Below are 21,858 nucleotides of genomic sequence, written 5' to 3'. Positions count from 1 at the left end.
TTGCCCAGAACTGAATGTGAAGCATATCTCCGGCCTCTGGGACCCCTGGTTCCAATATGATCCAGCATCAAGCGCCCACCCAAGTTAGTACCTACAACAGGTCCTGCCTGTCATCTAGGATAGAGGGACCTGCTCTGCCTGGACCGGAACAGAAAAATAACTCTCTTGTAGAAAGAAAGAGCAGACTTAACCAATACCCAAAAGAGGTCCTGCCTGTCAATTAGGATACGACATATCTGCCAGAACAGAACGCCCAAGGGCTAAACAGAAAATTCTCAAGTTCCAGCAATGCTAGAAAAACTGAGAATAATCCAAAAACAAAAAATATAAGCTCCGAGACTTAAATGTTGTCCCAGAATTATCAAGGGAAACATCACCCCGAACAGAGACCTGGAAGCTTCCACCGGAAGTCTCCAACAATCGCGACCCTCAAAGTCTTCCAAAAAGAACATTCTACAACAACCCAGAGCTCTAAAAAAATATCCGAAACGGAATAGCAAAATAAAATCTACAAGCGCACAAAAGTGATAGCTAAAGGAGTGTGCAAACAAAAAACAGGTCCAGCCTGTCAAACGACACAGACCCCCCGTAGAACTCGGAACTGGGATTCCAAATAACAAATAAAATTATATCTGGGCGATAAGGAATAGGATCTCTATCCCTCTCCACTCGTCTAGTCAAGATCGCTATCTGATTTAGAGGCCTTAGAATCAACTGACGGATCAGTACTGGGAGCTGCTAGCCTTGTCAAAACCTCTCTCAGAAGTAAACGCAGGCATGCCACTCTAAATCTAAATGCTAAATCCTCTTCAGTCGTAGGAATCAACTCTGCAAACTCCGACCCTGGAGGTCCCATCTCTAAAGTCTCAGAAGGAACTGAATCCCCAGATGACTGATCAGATACAATCGTCATTTTACACGACGGTCCCTGAGCAGGAGTGAATGGATTAATCCTTCACTTGCACGTAGCAGGGAGAGGTAAAATCGCTAAGGCCGTAAAGATGGCCATGCGGAACTGCGCAGTAACCTCTGGTGGAAAAAAAGCCCCCTTCAGCCGAAGGAGCAGTGGTACTCGGGGAAACTGCATGTGTAAGAACAGAAGATTCTAGGGAACACAACACACAGGACAAGGAATCCTCAGAGGCAGACGGCTCAGTGGTCTCTAACATCTCAACATTGGTTGATGAGGACACCCTATTGCGGCATACGGAACATAATTGAGAGGGCTGGGCTACCAGGGCCTCCTCACAATATACGCAGGTATTAAATTCTGTATCAGAGGGATCCCCCACTTAAAAAATCTGAATCCTCTATAATTTGTCTAAATTTAAAATTAATAGAAAGAACAACTGGCACCTTCTACCCCCAATGGCTGGGGCACTCACCACCTCCTATGACCCAGACAGGTAGAGAAGTTGCTCCTCTCCGCAGAACTCGGTCAGGAATCGTAAATGGAAAAAAAACGTGACCACACCCGTTATCATGGTGCATCATGCAGGACTGCCCCTGCTAAGGAAAAAGTGCACGAGCTTAATAAAACTGCGCAGCTCTCAAATGAAAAACAACCTGTACGTTCCCTATCAGCCTATGAGCCCAAACGTCTCTTACACATAAGCAGTCGAAAGCACATAACAAATATGATAAAAAAAAACAAAACAACCCTGTTCAACAATCCCCCTCAGGAGTTAACCCTTGATTCCATAAAGATGAAAGGAGTCCCACTGTGACCCTGTCTTCTATCGTTAACATGTGTGTAAAATATGAAACTATCTTACCGAAATCTATGCCGTGGAACAGGAACACGATCCTTCAAGTTTGACAGATGGTAGCAGCGCTTCTGACATGGACTTGAGTGAAAAAAACATAATTTATGCTTACCTGATAAATTTATTTCTCTTGTGGTGTATCAAGTCCACGGATCATCCATTACTTGTTGGATATTCTCCTTCCCAACAGGAAGTTGCAAGAGGATCACCCACAGCAGAGCTGCTATATAGCTCCTCCCCTAACTGCCATATCCAGTCATTCGACCGAAACTAGCCGAGAAAGGAGAAACCATAGGGTGCAGTGGTGACTGTAGTTTAAAATTTAGACCTGCCTTAAAAGGACAGGGCGGGCCGTGGACTGGATACACCACAAGAGAAATAAATTTATCAGATAAGCATAAATTATGTTTTCTCTTGTTAGGTGTATCCAGTCCACGGATCATCCATTACTTGTGGGATACCAATACCAAAGCTAAAGTACACGGATGAAGGGAGGGACAAGGCAGGTACTTAAACAAAAGGGACCACTGCCTGTAGAACCTCTCTCCCAAAAATAGCCTCCGAAGAAGCAAAAGTATCAAATTTGTAAATTTTTTTAAAAGGTATGAAGCGAAGACCAAGTCGCCGCTTTGCAAATCTGTTCAACAGAAGCCTCATTTTTAAAGGCCCAGGTGGAAGCCACAGCTCTAGTAGAATGAGCTGTAATCCTTTCAGGGGGCTGCTGTCCAGCAGTCTCATAGGCTAAGCGTATTACGCTCCGAAGCCAAAAAGAAAGAGGTTGCCGAAGCCTTTTGACCTCTCCTCTGTCCAGAGTAAACAACAAACAGGGAAGATGTTTGACAAAAATCTTTAGTCGTTTGTAAGTAAAACTTTAAAGCACGGACTACGTCCAAATTATGTAAAAGACATTCCTTCTTTGAAGAAGGATTAGGACACAATGATGGAACAACAATCTCTTGATTGATATTCTTGTTGGAAACTACCTTAGGTTAAAAACCCAGGATTTGTACGCAGAACTACTTTATCTGTATGGAATATCAGATATGAAGAATCACATTGTAAAGCTGATAACGCAGAGACTCTACGAGCCGAGGAAATAGCCATCAAAAACAGAACTTTCCAAGATAAAAGTTTGATATCAATGGAATGAAGGGGTTCAAACGGAACTCCTTGAAGAACCTTAAGAACCAAGTTTAAGCTCCATGGAGAAGCAACAGGTTTAAACACAGGCTTAATTCTAACCAAAGCCTGACAAAATGCCTGGACCTCTGGAACCTCTGCCAGACGCTTGTGCAAAAGGATAGACAGAGCAGAAATCTGTCCCTTTAAAGAAGTAGCTGATAATCCTTTATCCAAACCCTCTTGGAGAAAGGACAATATCCTAGGAATCCTAACCTTACTCCACGAGTAATTCTTGGATTCACACCAATGAAGATATTTGCGCCATATGTTATGGTAGATTTTCCTGGTTACAGGCTTTCGTGCCTGTATTAAGGTATCAATGACTGACTCTGAGAAGCCACGCCTTGATAAAATCAAGCGTTCAATCTCCAGGCAGTCAGTCTCAGAGAAATTAGATTTGGATGATTGAAAGGACCTTGTAGTAGAAGGTCTTGTCTCAGAGGCCAAGGTGGAAAGGATGACATGTCCACCAGGTCTGCATACCAGGTCCTGCGTGGCCATGCAGGTGCGATCAAGATCACCGATGCTCTCTCCTGTTTGATTTTGGCAATCAGTCGAGGGAGCAGAGGAAACGGTGGAAACACATAAGCCAGGTTGAAGAACCACGGTGCTGCTAGAGCATCTATCAGCGTCGCTTCTGGGTCCCTGGATCTGGATCCGTAACAAGGAAGCTTGGCGTTCTGGCAAGACGCCATGAGATCCAATTCTGGTGTGCCCCAACGATGAACCAATTGAGCAAACACCTCCGGATGGAGTTCCCACTCCCCCGGATGAAAAGTCTGACGACTTAGAAAATCCGCCTCCCAGTTCTCTACACCTGGGATATGGATCGCTGATAGGTGGCAAGAGTGTCTCTCTGCCCAGCGAATTATCTTGGAGACTTCTAACATTGCTAGGGAGCTCCTGGTCCCCCCTTGATGGTTGATGAAAGCCACAGTCGTGATGTTGTCCGACTGAAATCTGATGAACCTCAGGGTTGCTAACTGAGGCCAAGCTAGAAGAGCATTGAATATTGCTCTTAACTCCAGAATATTTATTGGAGGAGTTTCTCCTCCTGAGTCCACGATCCCTGAGCCTTCAGGGAATTCCAGACTGCACCCCAACCTAGAAGGCTGGCATCTGTTGTTACAATTGTCCAATCTGGCCTGCGAAAGGTCATACCTTTGGACAGATGGACCCGAGATAGCCACCAGAGAAGAGAATCTCTGGTCTCTTGATCCAGATTTAGCAGAGGGGACAAATCAGTGTAATCCCCATTCCACTGACTGAGCATGCATAATTGCAGCGGACTGAGATGTAGGCGCGCAAATGGCACTATGTCCATCGCCGCTACCATTAAGCCAATCACTTCCATGCACTGAGCCACCGAAGGGCGCAGAATGTAGTGAAGAACACGGCAGGAATTTAGAAGCTTTGATAACCTGGACTCCGTCAGGTAAATTTTCATTTCTACAGAATCTATCAGAGTTCCTAGGAAGGAAACCCTTGTTAGGGGTGATAGAGAACTCTTTCCCTCGTTCACTTTCCACCCATGCGACCTCAGAAATGCCAACACTATGTCCGTATGAGATTTGGCAATTTGGAAGTTTGACGCCTGTATCAGGATGTCGTCTAGATAAGGGGCCACTGCTATGCCCCGTGGTCTTAGGACCGCCAGAAGAGACCCCAGAACCTTTGTAAAAATTCTTGGGGCTGTAGCTAACCCGAAGTGAAGAGCCACAAACTGGTAATGCCTGTCTAGAAAGGCAAACCTTAGGAACCGATGATGATGATCTTTGTGAATCGGTATGTGAAGGTAAGCATCCTTCAAATCCACTGTGGTCATGTACTGACCCTCCTGGATCATAGGTAGGATTGTCCGAATAGTTTCCATTTTGAACGATGGTACTCTGAGGAATTTGTTTAAGATCTTTAGATCCAAAATTGGTCTGAAGGTTCCCTCTTTTTTGGGAACCACAAACAGATTTGAATAAAATCCCTGTCCTTGTTCCATCTGTGGAACTGGATGGATCACTCCCATTATTAGGAGGTCTTGCACACAGCGTAAGAATGCCTCTTTCTTTATCTGGTTTACAGATAACCTTGAAAGGTGAAATCTCCTTTGTGGGGGGGAAGCTTTGAAGTCCAGAAGATATCCCTGAGATATGATCTCCAACGTCCAGGGATCCTGAACATCTCTTGCCCACGCCTAGGCGAAGAGTGAAAGCCTGCCCTCTACTAGATCTGTTGCCAGATAGGGGGCCGTTCCTTCATGCTGTCTTAGAGGCAGCAGTAGGCTTTCTGGCCTGCTTGCCTTTGCTCCAGGCCTGGTTATATTTCCAGGCCGGCTTGGATTGCGCAAAAGTTCCCTCTTGTTTTGTAGCAGAGGAAGTTGATGCTGCACCTGCCTTGAAGTTTCGAAAGGCACGAAAATTAGACTGTTTGGCCCTTGATTTGGCCCTGTCCTGAGGAAGGGTATGACCCTTACCTCCAGTAATGTCAGCAATAATTTCCTTCAAACCAGGCCCGAATAGGGTCTGCCCCTTGAAGGGAATGTTAAGTAATTTAGACTTTGAAGTCACGTCAGCTGACCAAGATTTAAGCCATAGCGCCCTACCACCTGGATGGCGAATCCAGAATTCTTAGCCGTTAGTTTAGTCAAACGAGCAATGGCATCAGAAACAAAAGAATTAGCTAGCTTAAGTGTTCTAAGCTTGTCAAGTATTTCAGTCAATGGAGTAGCTGTCTGAAAGGCCTCTTCCAGAGACTCAAACCAGAACGCCGCAGCAGCAGTGACAGGAGCAATGCATGCAAGGGGCTGCAGGATAAAACCTTGTTGAATAAACATTTTCTTAAGGTAACCTAATTTTTTATCCATTAGATCTGAAAAAGCACAACTGTCCTCGACAGGGATAGTGGTACGCTTTGCTAAAGTAGAAACTGCTCCCTACACCTTAGGGACCGTCTGCCATAAGTCCTGAGTGGTGGCGTCTATTGGAAACATTTTTCTAAAAATAGGAGGGGGGGAAAACAGCACACCGGGTCTGTCCCACTCCTTAGTAATAATTTCTGTAAACCTTTTAGGTATTGGAAAAATGTCAGTACACACCGGCACCGCGTAGTATTTATCCAGTCTACACAATTTCTCTGGCACTGCAATTGTGTCACAGTCATTCAGAGCAGCTAAAACCTCTCCAAGCAACACCCGGAGGTTCTCAAGCTTAAATTTAAAAGTAGACATATCTGAATCAGGTTTCCCCGAGTCAGAGACGTCACCCACAGACTGAAGCTCTTCCTCAGCTTCTGCATATTGTGACGCAGTATCAGACATGGGCCTTAAAACATCTGCGCGCTCTGTATTACGTCTAACCCCAGAGCTATCGCGCTTTCCTCTGAATTCAGGCAGTCTGGCTAATACCGCTGACAGGGTATTATCCATGATTGCCGCCATGTCCTGCAAAGTAATCACTATGGGCGTCTTTGATGTACTTGGTGCCATTTTAGCGTGAGTCCCTTGAGCGGGAGTCAAAGGGTCCGACACGTGGGGAGAGTTAGTCGGCATAACTTCCCCCTCGTCAGAATCCTCTGGTGATAATTCTTTTAAAGATAACAGCTGATCTTTATTGTTTAAAGTGAAATCAATACATTTAGTACACATTCTCCTATGGGGTTCCACCATGGCTTTTAAACATAATGAACAAGGAGTTTCCTCTATGTCAGACATGTTTATACAGACTAGCAATGAGACTAGCAAGCTTGGAAAACACTTTAAATCAAGTTAACAAGCAATATAAAAAAACGTTACTGTGCCTTTAAGAGAAACAAATTTTGCCAAAATTTGAAAGAACAGTGAAAAAAGGCAGTTAAACTAACGAAATTTTTGCAGTGTATGTAACAAGTTAGCAGAGCATTGCACCCACTTGCAAATGGATGATTAACCCCTTAATACAAAAAAACAGATTAACAAAACGAAAAATATGTTTTTTAAACAGTCATAACAACTGCCACAGCTCCTACTTTTGAAGCATTTTGAGCCCTTCAGAGATGTCCTATAGCATGCAGGGGACTGCTGAGGGAAGCTGAAACAGTTTGTAATTTTAACTGCACCAACTGTAACTTTTATACTATAACAGTGGAAAGCCTCAGGAAACTGTTTCTAGGCAAAAATCAAGCCAGCCATGTGGAAAAAACTAGGCCCCAATAAGTTTTATCACCAAAGCATATATAAAAACGATTAAACATGCCAGCAAACGTTTTATATTGCACAGTAATCAGAGTATATACCTCTGATAGCAAGCCTGATGCTAGTCTCTATTAAATCACTGTATTTAGGCTTAACTTACATTAATCCGGTATCAGCAGCATTTTCTAGCAAATTCCATCCCTAGAAAAACTTAAAACTGCACATACCTTATTGCAGGATACCCTGCACGCCATTCTCCCTCTGAAGTTACCTCACTCCTCAGACATATGTGAGAACGGCAGTGGATCTTAGTTACTTCTGCTAAGATCATAGAAAAAAGCAGGCAGATTCTTCTTCTAAATGCTGCCTGAGATAAAATAGTACAACTGCGGTACCATTTAAAAACAAACTTTTGATTGAAGAAAAAACTAACTATATTTTACCACTTTCCTCTTATTACCTCCAGCTATGTTGAGAGCTTGCAAGAGAATGACTGGGTATGGCAGTTAGGGGAGGAGCTATATAGCAGCTCTGCTGTGGGTGATCCTCTTGCAACTTCCTGTTGGGAAGGAGAATATCCCACAAGTAATGGATGATCCGTGGACTGGATACACCTAACAAGAGAAAGCAGGCAGCGAAACTCGTCAACGCCGATTGCTTAAGGAGCTGTTAATATGAGTCTGAATAGTTTTGCAGAAAGACTCTCCCTGCATCTCCAGACATTCATCAATGCTCTCACTGAGAGGCTGACAGGATTACTTAAACTCCAGTCCCATCTTGAATGGCAGGTACCCTTCCTAAGGAACTACTCCGAAATCTTCTGACACTTCTCTGCCACCTCCTGTGACGAAAAGCAAAGAATGACCGGGGGATGAGGGAAGTGGGGAGGTATTTAAGCCTTTGGCTGGGGTGTCTTTGCCTCCTCTTGGTGGCCAGGTTCTGTACTTCCCATAAGTAATGAATGCAGCGGTGGACTCTCCCTGTATTAAGAAGGAAATGTTTGGTTAGCAAAGTTTGTATGGTTTTCTAGTTTAAAGGCAAATCCCAGGTATTCTTTATCTTAGCTATTTAAGGGATAGAAATAAATTACCTCAAGCAATAACTGTGTAGCAGGCTGAAGGATTAGGGTTCTGAATTCTGAAGGGTCCACTAATGCTTCTCTGGGGCATGAGGGGGAAATCACATAATTGCACTACATTCCAAAGTTACTTGCTACTCACAATTAAGAATGCTATGGGGATTACATTACAAGCTCATTGTCCCTGTAACAAACTTTTAGAGTGGTGCTGTTCTAAATCCTACATCAAGGTAACAAGGAAACTTTAAGACTAGTACAATCACGTGTATATATTTCAGCTCATAAAAGATGGGGAGACAGAACTGCAAGGAAAAATAGTTATTGGAACAAAGTGTACCACTTACATGGGCTTGTGAAGTTTAGCCATGTCCACACAGGCGGTAGGCACTTTACTGCTGCAGTGCTGATGGAATTTGTAGCCACACGTCTGACAGCGGAAGCCATGGAACAAAAACTTGAGACAGAAGTCACAGAATGCCAAGTTGAAATATGTCTTCCTGACCTGAAAAATAGAAAGACAGATGGAGTGAGACAACCAATAAGGTAAAAGTAAACAGACAAAATAGGAGATGCTTTTATCAATTACTCACAAAATTGTGCATGGATAAAGGGACATCAGCCAGCACTTCCACTATCAACTCTTCTCCAACAAGAGGCGTGATGTCCGTTTCCCAGTCTGTAACCATTTTCCGACTGCAGCACAAAGAAAAAAAAATGCATGGTACAGTATTTTACTACTTAGCGTAGATCAGATTCATGGTTCACAGCATAACTACTATCAGCCCTCAGTTCCACTCTTACCCCTGGATTAGGCGATACACAGCGCAGCATTCTTGGCTCAGGCCACGCACTTTGAGTGCTTTATCCAGAGAATCGTACACTGTCATCCCAGGCCTGACATTCACCTAATGAGAAATAGGACGACAGGGAACATGCTCACAATAAAATGCACGTGACAAACAACAAGCAAGATTACTGGAGATTTGGTTGTTCTGAAAAAAAAAAGCATGATACGTATAACCAGAAATAGAAAAATTATCATCATTACTTATAGAGCTATGACAAAGCATGTGAATTTCTTTACATTTACTCAAAACACAATTTTCAGACTGTGAAGGGGCAGAAAGCTCTGCTTATGAGCTCTATATCTTGAAAGTGCATCATCTCTGCACAAGGTGATCTACTGGACAGGTGAGCTTGAATACAAAAATATATACTGGAGAACAAGTGACAAAAACAGGTTAATAAATTAGGTTGTATGCGTCTGACTGCTGGGTTTTATGGAACATTGGAAGCTTTCATGAAATTGTCACACTCTGAGGCAAGGAATTCCACAGAATAATTGCAGAAGAAGAAATGTCCTGCAGCTGGTAGTGTGAGGAGGGAACGAAAGAGAAGGATCAGGTATCTGGCAGACTAAAAGAGGTTAGTAAAGTAACATTTACAGACAAGGTCACAGAGATAGGAATGTGTGTAGTGATTAAAGGCTTTGTAGGCTAGAATTAAGTTTGAAGTTCTTATTCTGGAGGATAAGGAGCCAACGCTGCCAATAAGGGGTAGCAAGAAAGCAAGTGCACCTTGGCACAAATGTGCATAACAGTGTAGACAGACAAAGAAACACTGGGAGAACTTAGAAACAAAAAAATGCACTCACCACCGTCCTTTGCTGGTTCGGAAGATACACTTTGACGGTGCCCCCTGACTTGCTCTCTGTCACCTGGACATCGCTTGGTGTTGCCACACGGGTACCTTCACTCTGAGGAAAACCTCGTGCACCAGGGCTAGGAAGCTCCAACACAGCTGCCGAAAGCATGACCGCACTCCCCTTCCCCAACTCCCGAGAAAGGGCGCTTAGGGCACCATTTGCAATGGAGCCAGGAGGTGTCTGAGAGCGCTTCATTGGCTCACTGTAAAATGGATAGTGAGACAGCATTAATACTACAAAAAATAAAAATCACTAACATAAAACGATGGAAACAAACATCCAGATTTTATAGTACAGTCTCTAAGTCGTCTCTGCCTTGTAAGCCTGATTTCTCGTTTCCACAGCTTTTCTTTTACTAGCTGCAGATATACAAATACTGTTTATACCATTTGGTGGAACATGGAGATGTGAACAATATTGCAGCAGATGGGAAAGAGAGGGGAGCAATGGAACAGATAGAAAAGAGAAAAAAAAAAAAAAGGGAGGAGGGAGAGAAATAGAACATGTTGAACACAAGCTTCATGGAGAGAGATGGTTAGTGTTACATTGCATTTGATTAAAATATTACTGGAAGAATACAGACATGAGAATACAAAATGCTTCTTTACAAAACAACACATCTGTTCAGACTGGAAAAGCACCATGACAGGTTAGCAATAGCTGGAATTAACAGAAGCAGGTACACACTACAAATTAGAATGCGTATTACAAGCTTGCAATCTCTCACCACTCTCCAATGCTGCTCTTGAATTTGTGCAATGGCTCCCAATCCTTGCTCTATCTAGAAACAAAATAAACAAAACAGCAATTACACTGACATCCAATTCCACAAGCAGCTGCATTGTAATAAGTAGAAAATATTCAGAAACAGTATTACCAAGCGCACATAAGCAAAAATATAACCTATAGACCTTGTTCAGGGTGGGCTCTGAATCCGTACAAGCTATTTCACCAGAAGGGTAATATAGCGAAGGAAGGATTTTATATATAAATATATGTAGGATAATCCAAAGAAATTTAAAAAGGGACAGTCTACTCCAGAATTTTTATTGTTAATTTTTTTTTTAGATAATCCCTTTATTACCCATTCCCCAGTTTTGCATAACCAACAGTTATATTAATATACTTTTTACCTCTGTAATTACCTTGTATCTAAGCCTCTGCAGCATGTCCCCTTAATTCAGTTCTTTTGACAGACTTGCATTTTAGCCAATCAGTGCCCTCTCGGGCGGAGGATCAGTGTTTATGTTTATCATAAGGCAATGGTAAGTATTTTAAAAAAGAAGCGTCTTTGTAAAGTTTAATGAATTAAAGTGCCACAGTTTTTAAAATTATTTTTAGATACTGGCCACTAATTCCTTAAACTTTACAATCACTTTAAGCCTCTCGCCACCACAAGGGTGTCAAACCTGGGGTAATTTACAAACCAATTGGTTGCATGAAAGTAGGGAGAGGGACAGCAGAAGTTTTTACTTGTGCAATAATAAATTGCTGTCTTGATTCCTAAATTTTACAATTTTAAATTATTCCATGCTTATCTACATATAAAATCCATTAGACAGGTGCACAGGTGAAAAATTTGGTTTTGCCAAATCTTGGACCAAATATTTTCAGAAAATGTAGTTTCACTAAATAATGAATATTTATTAAAACATTTACATTTGTTTGCATTAAACGAACGTAAATGTTCCTTTGCTACAGGTGAAAAAGCTCACTTGTAGCGTTACATACTTACCTCTAGAGCGCTGGATCTTCTTCACATCGCCCTGGGGCGCAATAATAGGAGGCTAGCACAGCGGATCCCTGGGCCTGCACTAAAGGACCTTCACTCTCCGGCATGCTAGAGGTATTTTTAAATGTCTAAAGATAATTTAAAGGAAACTAATGAATACTGTTTAATTTTGACAGTATTTATTCCTTTTCTTTAAATTTTGTAGTGCGTTCGGATATTTGTTTTGTGAAAACAAAATGAATATCCATTTTTTTTTTTAACGAATTTGCATTCATAACTTAACAAAATGCTCATCTAAAATCCATTCACTATATATATATATATGCCACATCAGCATGCAGTGTTCTCTACAAAAAATGTTGCCAGCTGGGTGGCATTATGAAGTAGCTGGGTGGGGACAGTGTTAAACTTTGCAATATTTATAACATTTTCTGTTAATTATTATGGATAATTAAGCTATCCAAAGCACAAATTAGTTGCATAATTTAACAAATTGATTTAATGATTGAAAAAAGTAATTATTAACAAATATTAACTTAAGTTTACATTTTAGCCGGGTGGTGTGCCCATACACTAGGTCCTGGGGACAACACTGGTATGTATCCCATTTATTAACCATTCTTTTCCACAACTGTTTATATCATTTTCATTCTATTATTTTTATTATGTGAATCATGTTAGCAATGTTTAATAAGCATAAATTATTAAAAGAAAAAAAAAATAATCATATACGTGCACACAAACATTTAAATACATAACACTTTTCTGTTTCACATACTATTCGGATATCTATGAACTTTTAAACCCACAATGTATAGAACAGGGATGGGGAATCTTGGCCCTCCAGATGTTTCAGAACTACATTTCCCATGATGCTCAACTGGACTTCAGGGTGCCTAAGCATCATGGGTAATGTAGTTCGGAAACATCAGGAGTGCCAAGGTTCCCCATCTCTGGTATAGAACAATAAAGCAGCAGCAGCAGCCCCCGTCTCAGCACAAAGCCAGGATAACATCAGATTTGCCACCTATTACACTGTTATCCGCCCATTATTTATAGGTTTAACGTCACTTTTTTATTATTATTTTTTTAACTAACCACTGGACTCCAAGTAACATAGAAGAATTGTATACACTGCATATGCTGCACAAGCTTTTATACAGAGAGAATAAAATGCTATAAGACTGTGCTTGACTAATCCTAGAAGCCATGGGTCCTACAATTGTATTTCTGGCTTGTATTATAACCCCCCCCCCCCCCCCCATCCCAAATATTCTACATATAATGCCCTCCGCTGGCTACTAAAATAGTGTCACTTGCTGCTAAATATTCTTGCTCACTAAGGACCAGAAGATCTAAAAAGAATAATAAGTATACCTAGGTAGACTCAAGAGCAGCAAAGGATACCAAGAGAATGAGACTAATCAGAAAATAGAAGTAAATTAGAAAGTTGTTTAAAAGTACATGCTCTATCTGGTTCATGAAAGTTTAATTTTGACCTAAAGTGACATTATACACTCGTATTTTCTTTGCATAAATGTTTTGAAGATGATCTATTTATATAGCCCATAGTTTTTTTTGAATGGATAGTTTTGCTTACTTTTAAATACCATTGCTCTGATTTACAGACTCCGAACCAAGCCCCAAAGTTTTAGGAGAATACCGACGTATACCTACTCCAGCTTGCTTCTGTTTGTGTAAAGGGTTTTTTCATATGCAAAGGAAGGGGGAGGGGTGAGTTACTTATTTCCCACTTGCAGTGGATGTTCCAGTAACCTTTTAAACAGAGCTAAACTGGAAGCTTCTAAGTAAGTTTTTAAACGGTTTTATACTGAATTTTTATATCAGTATCTGTGCATATTATTCTTTATAATAGTGTCTATTACATGCAGTTATATGAAAAATGGTGTATACTGTCCCTTTAAACACACTAAGTTTAGATTTAACCGATATTTTATTCTATGGCAACACATTACTGTCCCTTTAAGTGTTACTAACTACCCAGAGGTTAAAGGGACACTCAAGTCAAAATTTAAATTCATGATTCACAGAGCAGCAATTTTAAACAACTTTCCAATTTACTTCCATTAACAAAATGTGCACAGTCTCTTTATATTTACACTTTTTGTGTCACCAGCTCCTACTGAGCATGTGCAAGACTTCACAGCATAAACGTATATGCATTTGTGATTCGCTGATGGCTGTCACATGATACAGGGGGAGTGGATATAGATAGAACTTTGAAATTTGTCCGAAAAAAAAATAATCTACTATTCATTTGAAGTTCAGACTAAGGGGTGAACTGATCATCCTCTTCAGCAGTCTTTTGCCTGCCTACGACTGCAGGTTCTCACAAACGAACCTGCACGCCGTATTTAACAAGCAGCGCTGCTTCCCTACCCTTTCGCAACCTTGGACAAGACCGGGGAGATTAAATTTCGCTCCTGCCTGCGCGCGATTGGCTGTATTGCATGCGAGAGCAAAATAGCGCTTGTGTGCAATGCTGAATTCCGCCAGGGGAATTCAGCCCGCCAGAGGTGAGTTGCGGCAGACAGGGGCGGGTATATGCGCCCCTGTCCGCCACAGTTTGATAAATCGACCTCTATGTGTTATTACACTGTCTTTTTATCATGTATTTGCTGATTATGCAAATCTACTGTAGTTACTGGCCCTTTTGTGCATGCTACTAACACAAAGGAGGTAAAAGTGTTTTACTTGCAACCAAGAGGTTAAATTGTGTGTGTTAAAGGTAATAAGAGGTTAAATCTCGTAAGCGTTACTGACTACCAGGAAGTAATATCAGTTGTCCGTGTTGCTGGCAATAAGTGGCTAAATGTATTTATTTATTTATAAAATGTTTTACCAGGAAAAAATACATTGAGATTTCTCTTGTTTTCAAGTATGTCCTGGGAAAAAAACACTTGTGTGGTTGTTATGTAAAGTAAAGCTACCATTTAAGATCATCTTTGCCATTTGGCAGATTTGTGGGCACATTCGGTGACTGCAAATTTAAATTAAGTAAATTAATGTATTCTAAAAAATAAAAGCGCTGTGGTTGCTGAAATAAAAACGTATTTAAAGTGAAGGTAAAGTTTAAACCTTCTGAATACAATAATGAATTTGTCAAGCATTCATTAAGCAGATCGCTAACTTTTTATCCCAATTTCTTTTACATTTATGAAATAAAAGATTTTTTTTTATTCACCACCGTTCCGATGTTGACTCCTCCCAGCCACTATTTCCTTATTTTCTGGTCCCACATGCTCTAAACATCATTCAAAGGCGTGTTCAGAGTGCTCCGTTGAACTGCGCCTGTGTAAATCTGTGATTTCACCCCTTACTGCGAGTGCGCTAATCAGCAAATCCTTTTATGTAATATGGGGGATTCAGGCACAATAAGAATATGCATGCGCAAAATGGGTGCGTGCGTGGGTTCCAAGATAAAAAAAATATATAGCGCATGCGCAGATCATCTAGGAGGCGGATGACGACAACTGACGGCCGCCTAACGGCAAGGTTTTCAATAGGCTACTCAAAAAACGTGACCAACTAAGGAAAAAAACAAACAAGCAACGGGTTGAATTTGCGGACAGAAAATAAGTAAGTAAAACCGGCGATAATTTTATTCAGCAGCAAAATTGACAAAAATTATGAATGAAAGTCATATTATTTTTGAACACCAATTACTAATACAGTTCGGCATATAGGTAACTTTACCTTCACTTTAAGTCCCTTAGTTTAATATATTTCCATATGGTGCTGTGTCCTGAAGAGCAGTGAGTACCTATAGCATGTAAGTGAAATGTACACACCTCACACAGGCATATTATATACATTGTTTACATTCAAAATAGTAAATTCTATTGTTTTCTTTCATGATTGAGATAGAGCAGGCAATTTTAAGCAACTTTCTAATTTACTCCTAATAATTGTTCTTAGTTCTCTTGCTATCTTTATCTGAAAAGCAAGACTGTATGAATAGGAGCTGGCACATTTTTGGTTCAGCACCTGGGTGCAAGCGCTATCCAGGGTACTGAACCGAAAATGGGATGGCTCCTTAGCTTGCATTCCTGCTTTTTCTAATAAAAGATAGCAAGAGAACAAAGAAAATTTGACAATAGGAGTAAATAAGAATGTTGCATAAAATTGCTGCTCTATCTGAATCATGAAAGAAAAAAATTGTTTCATGTCCCTTTAAGTCTAAGGGGCCCATTTATCAAGCTCCGGGTGGAGCTTGAGGGCCCGTGTTTCTGGTGAGCCTGCAAGCTCACCAGAAACAGAAGTTATGAAGCAGCGGTCTAAATAACCTGTCCACCTGCTCTGAGGAGGCGGACAGACATTGCCGCAATTCAACCCGATCGAGTATGATCGGGTTGATTGACACCTCCCTGCTGGCAGCTGATTGGCCGCGAATCTGCAGGGGGCGGCGTTGCACCAGCAGCTCACAAGAGCTGCTGGTGCAATGCTGAATACGGAGAGCGTATTGCTCTCCGCATTCAGCGAGGTCTGGCGGACCTGAGCCGCACTGCCGGATCAGGTCCGCCAGTCCTTTGATAAATATCCCCCTAAAACTTGGAAGGACTTGACTGCATCTCATCTTGGACTTTCATAAGTCGTATTTTGTATGTTTGTTATTATTTCTATTTTAATGTATTGCAAATTATTACAATGGTGTGTTCCTTCAATAACAAATTATTAATAAAAAAATAAAAAAAAGGCATGAAAATGTCAAAAATTAGACACCTTACAAAACATAATATAGTTTGTCGACGGGAGATTAATTTTGGAATTTTCATGCTTTTTAAACACTTGACTGGGAAATTAAACTCTGGTATTAAAAATGTTGTTGCAACTGTATATAACCTAGGTCCTAAAGTTGTCAACCACTGCTAAATACAGTAGAAATGCATAATCAATAAATGCACAAGAACTTAGTTTGAATTTCAAATGAGTATTACATTTTCCTTCCTAATGCATCATGTGACAGGCATCAGCCAATCAAAAAAAATGCATATACGTGTAGCCTGTGAATCTTACACATGCTCAGTAGGAGCGGGTGCCTCAGAAAGTGTGCAAATAAAAGGATTGTGCACATTTAGATAATGGTAGTGAATCGTAAAGTTGCTTAAAATTGTGTGTTCTATCTGAATAGTCAAAGTTTAAATTTTATATGGCTGTTCATTTAAAGGGACACTAAATACTAGACAAGTGCATTTGTTTTTTGTGAACAATGAATGCTGAATATGGGTAGCGGCATTTGTCTCTTTACGGAGCTGGATTTCTTCATGTGAAAGTGCACTCCAGATCTTTGTGCGTCACACAAAAACAAATCCGTCTCAGTAAATATTTATCAGCATTCGTTCACACAAAACAACAAAATGCACGTCTACTAAACAGCAATAGACTTATTATTTATTGCACCCCCACCTAATTTAACACTGAATAAGTTTTCCCAATTCTGATCATTGGAAGTGCCCAACAGGCTTCACAAGCTTAACCCTGATACATATATGTCCCTTATTTGTTTCAGCAGATTATCAGACAAGAACAAAAAACAAACAAAAAACAATTACACTTTTCTACTAAAATGATAGTTGCTAGTTGTGTTTATTCCTGTAACAAGTCCAGATTGTCTACTCAAAGTAAAGCAGGTAGTGGGGGTATTCTGGCTATTGAAAAACTATTGCAATAAAAAAAAGTGGTAACGCATTTAAATTTTTCATATAGTATGTTAATTTATTGCAAGACAAGACATCAGATTAAGATTGTAAATATAAGATATTTATTGTCCCATTAATATAAATTTAGTGTATATATATATATATATATATATACACACACACAAATACAGAGTTGTTATTTCACACGTTACATAATTGCTATATCACACACACATACACAATTACAGAGTTGTTATTTCACACGTTACATAATTGCTATATCATACACACACTGCATAGTTGTTAGAACACACGTTACAATCAGACATTCTCAAACTTGGCCTATGTAGTTCTAAAACCTCTGGAGGGCCAAGTTTGAGGATGTCTGCGTTACATAGCGATTATATCACACACTAATACATTATAGTTATTATATCACACGTTACATAGCAGTTATATCATGCACTAACACATTACACAGTTATATCACACATTACATAGTAGTTAAATCAATTTATATGAAAGACACAAAATGTATACATTACATAATTATCACGTTACAGTTATTATATCACGCACTAACACATGACAGTTGTTATATCACACATTAAATAGTTATATCACACATTAACATAATTATCACACACACGTTACACACTTGTCATTACACACACGTTACACACTTGTCATCACACACACACGTTACACACTTGTCATCACACACACACGTTACACACTTGTCATCACACACACACACGTTACACCCTTGTCATCACACACACACACGTTACACCCTTGTCATCACACACGTTACACCCTTGTCATCACACACGTTACACCCTTGTCATCACACACGTTACACCCTTGTCATCACACACTTGTCATCACACACACACACGTTACACACTTGTCATCACACACGTTACACACTTGTCATCACACACGTTACACACTTGTCATCACACACACGTTACACACTTGTCATCACACACACGTTACACACTTGTCATCACACACACGTTACACACTTGTCATCACACACACGTTACACACTTGTTATCACACATTTTACACACTTGTCATCACACATTTTACACACTTGTCATCACACACGTTACACACTTGTCATCACACACGTTACACACTTGTCATCACACACACGTTACACACTTGTCATCACACACACGTTACACACTTGTCATCACACACACGTTACACACTTGTCATCACACACACGTTACACACTTGTCATCACACACACGTTACACACTTGTCATCACACACACGTTACACACTTGTCATCACACACACGTTACACACTTGTCATCACACACACGTTACACACTTGTCATCACACACACGTTACACACTTGTCATCACACACACGTTACACACTTGTCATCACACACGTTACACACTTGTTATCACACATTTTACACCTGTTCTCACACTCACATTACACAGTTGTTCTCACACTCACATTACACAGTTGTTCTCACACTCACATTACACACTTGTTCTCACACTCACATTACACACTTGTTCTCACACTCACATTACACACTTGTTCTCACACTCACATTACACACTTGTTCTCACACTCACATTACACACTTGTTCTCACACTCACATTACACACTTGTTCTCACACTCACATTACACACTTGTTCTCACACTCACATTACACAGTTGTTCTCACACTCACATTACACAGTTGTTCTCACACTCACATTACACACTTGTTCTCACACTCACATTACACACTTGTTCTCACACTCACATTACACACTTGTTCTCACACTCACATTACACACTTGTTCTCACACTCACATTACACACTTGTTCTCACACTCACATTACACACTTGTTCTCACACTCACATTACACAGTTGACATCACACGTTATATAGATATTTTATCACACACTCACAAATTACATAGATGCTATTATCACACTAACACATTACGTATTTGTTATATCACACATAAAATATGAAGTTGATAGATCAAGTAAACACGTAGCACAATCACAAAGTGTATACATAACACACAGAGTTCAGTAAATCCCACAGACAACCGCACAGGGTATCTCAATATCACAAACACATAGTACAACACAGCATATGTACCACTGCCACCGCCCCCCAACCGTGACGTCACCTAAGGCCCGGTCTCGGTGGCACTCACCCGGTGCAGCGAGCCGCCGCCATGTTCCAGGGAGAAACGCACTAGGCCCGCCCCCTGACCTCTTTCCATTGGTGCGGGCGTACACAGCTTCACATTCTATTGGGCAACTGAAAGTGCACATCACATTGACACAGGAACCGCCTACTTCTTGCAAGGAGGTGACGTCCCGGTTGATTGGCATGACAACCATATTTGAAAAGGGCGGGGCGGCAGCTCTGAGGTAATGTGCAAGAGAGGGCGGGAAGTGAGGGCAACAACAACTATAAATGTTATGTCACGACTGCACTACCATATTATAAAAGACTTTCTGTATCAGCACAATACTTTATTAACAAACAATTCAACAAAATGTATTAATATAATGGGTCGTGACTTATTTTCTAGTCATAATTTTTTGAAGCACTATTAAAATATTTTTTTTTTCTTTACGGTTTTTATCAAGTAAATGTGTCATATGCACCAAAGTTCTTCAGCTATAGAATCATCATCATACCTGTTAGAAAACTGTCAGCAAACTTTCATGAGGAAATTTACCCATCGCCTGTGGTAATTCTTTTTGACACGATTTATAGTTTTCAAGATTAAAAAGCCTTTGCACATTTTCAGTTTACATTAAAAATGAGGAAAAAAAGTTACCTGGTTTGATGAAAAAACTTAAAATATAGATGAAATCAAAATTTTATAGGATAAAACGTATTCACAAAATAGTTTATTCAGAATGCAATGCATAAAGACTGCAGTATTTGGACGTTTTAAAAATCTTTATTATAAAATTAAATGTTTAATTTTTTTTTTAACATTTTGCACATATAAATTGATATTTTATTGGTTAAGTGAAAAAAAATGCATTTAAACACATTATTTATTAGCAATAGTGAATTAATAGCTGCCATATTTTACTTTGTTCTGCTTGTGCAGACCTGTGAAATTGCAAAATCCTCTGTGAAAACTCATTTGAAAAACTTTTCAAATGTCTCATTAAAGTTTCCTTTTTTTTCTTCATCTCTAGCTAGATTTTACTGTAATGTATTAGTAACTAATCCTAACAAATACAGGAAAACAATACACAAAAAAAGTCACAACTTTGGCTAGTAAAAAAAGTCACAGGAAAAAAAAACATTCAGATAAATTAAACGAACAACGAAGCGATTTTGAAACCTGTATTAATGGACACACAGTATAATATTAATGCTGAGTTTGGATTGGTTTGTGGCATGATTGGTGCTTTAGATTTTTTACCCCTTGAAGATGTTGATGAAGGTATGAGATACCTCAAAACTGTCATTCAACAAGATCCACTTGAAGCCGAGGATTTGCTCATGTATTTTGATCATACTTATGTTAGTGCCACATTTCGACTAATTCAACAGCCAGTTGTCATATCTAATTACGCCAATGCCTTTGAGAGTGCGTTATGTCCCACCTATGTTCTCCCCTCACCTATGGAATGTGCATGATGCCACCATGAACAACAGTGCTCATATCAACAACATCTGTGAAGGGTGGAATAATACATTCAATAACCTTGTTGGTCACTATCACCCTTCAATTTAGCGTTTCATTAAATGGTTTCAGCATAAAGATGGAAAAGTGAGCACCATTGTCCTACAGGATGCTGTTGGCAACCCACCTCAAGTAAAGTAAGTAATGTTGTGTAGATTTGCACACTCTGAATCTTAACCATTACATTTTGAGTTATTATTATTATTTATTTGTAAAGCGCCGCCAAATTCCGTAGCGCTGGGTACAATTATAGGGGTATACAATAACAAAGATTTGTGATAAAATACAAAACATAACAAAACTAAACAAATCTAGTACGGGAGGAAGAGGGCCCTGCTCCGGAGAGCTCACAGTATATAGGTTAAGGGTGCAGAGACATAAGGTTGGGAGGTTGGGGCAGCTTGTTACTGTCACTTTAAAGGGACAGTAAAGTAAAAATTAAACTTTCATGATTCAGATAGAGAATGTAATTTTAAACAATTTTCAGATTTACTTCTATTATCTATTTTGTTTCATTCTCTTGGTATCTTTTGTTGATAGGCATACCTAGGTAGGCTCAGGAACAGCTATGAACTACTGGGAGCTGTCTACTCTCTGGTGGCTGCACATATGTCTCTTGTCATTGGCTCACCCAATGTGTGCAGCTAGCTTTCAGTAGTGCATTTTTGCATCTTCAACAAAAGATATCAAGAGAATGAAGCAAATTTGATAACAGAAGTAAATTGGGACATTGTTTAAAACATTATGCTCTATCTGAATAATGAAATAATCTTTTGGGGGTTTCATGTCCCTTTAAGCTAAAACACACAGGAGAGTGCATACATTTGTTTCACACAGCTCTGCTAATGGATTGTAAGTTTTTTTATGTGTAGTATGTAAATCA

The 21,858-nt window shown here is 40.0% G+C and overlaps 1 protein-coding gene across 1 annotated transcript in view; it reads right to left on the bottom strand.

The window, feature by feature from the left end:
- The window catches only part of ARAF (A-Raf proto-oncogene, serine/threonine kinase), a 42,501-nt gene extending 22,937 nt beyond the window's left edge, over positions 1-19,564 (bottom strand). The window contains exons 1-6 of the mRNA XM_053695799.1: positions 19,473-19,564; positions 10,621-10,674; positions 9,843-10,095; positions 8,990-9,093; positions 8,779-8,881; positions 8,533-8,690 (exon numbers count right to left, since the gene is read on the bottom strand). Of these exons, the coding sequence (XP_053551774.1) occupies positions 8,533-8,690; positions 8,779-8,881; positions 8,990-9,093; positions 9,843-10,088 (611 nt within the window). The 5' untranslated portion in view covers positions 10,089-10,095; positions 10,621-10,674; positions 19,473-19,564. The remainder of the gene's footprint in view (positions 1-8,532; positions 8,691-8,778; positions 8,882-8,989; positions 9,094-9,842; positions 10,096-10,620; positions 10,675-19,472) is intronic.
- Between the last annotated feature and the right edge of the window lie 2,294 nt (positions 19,565-21,858).

This window comes from Bombina bombina, chromosome 12 (assembly GCF_027579735.1).
Source record: "Bombina bombina isolate aBomBom1 chromosome 12, aBomBom1.pri, whole genome shotgun sequence".
Classification (NCBI taxonomy): Eukaryota; Metazoa; Chordata; class Amphibia; order Anura; family Bombinatoridae; genus Bombina; species Bombina bombina.
Note: the sequence above shows the minus strand (reverse complement) of the source record. Positions and strands in the feature narration are given on the sequence as shown.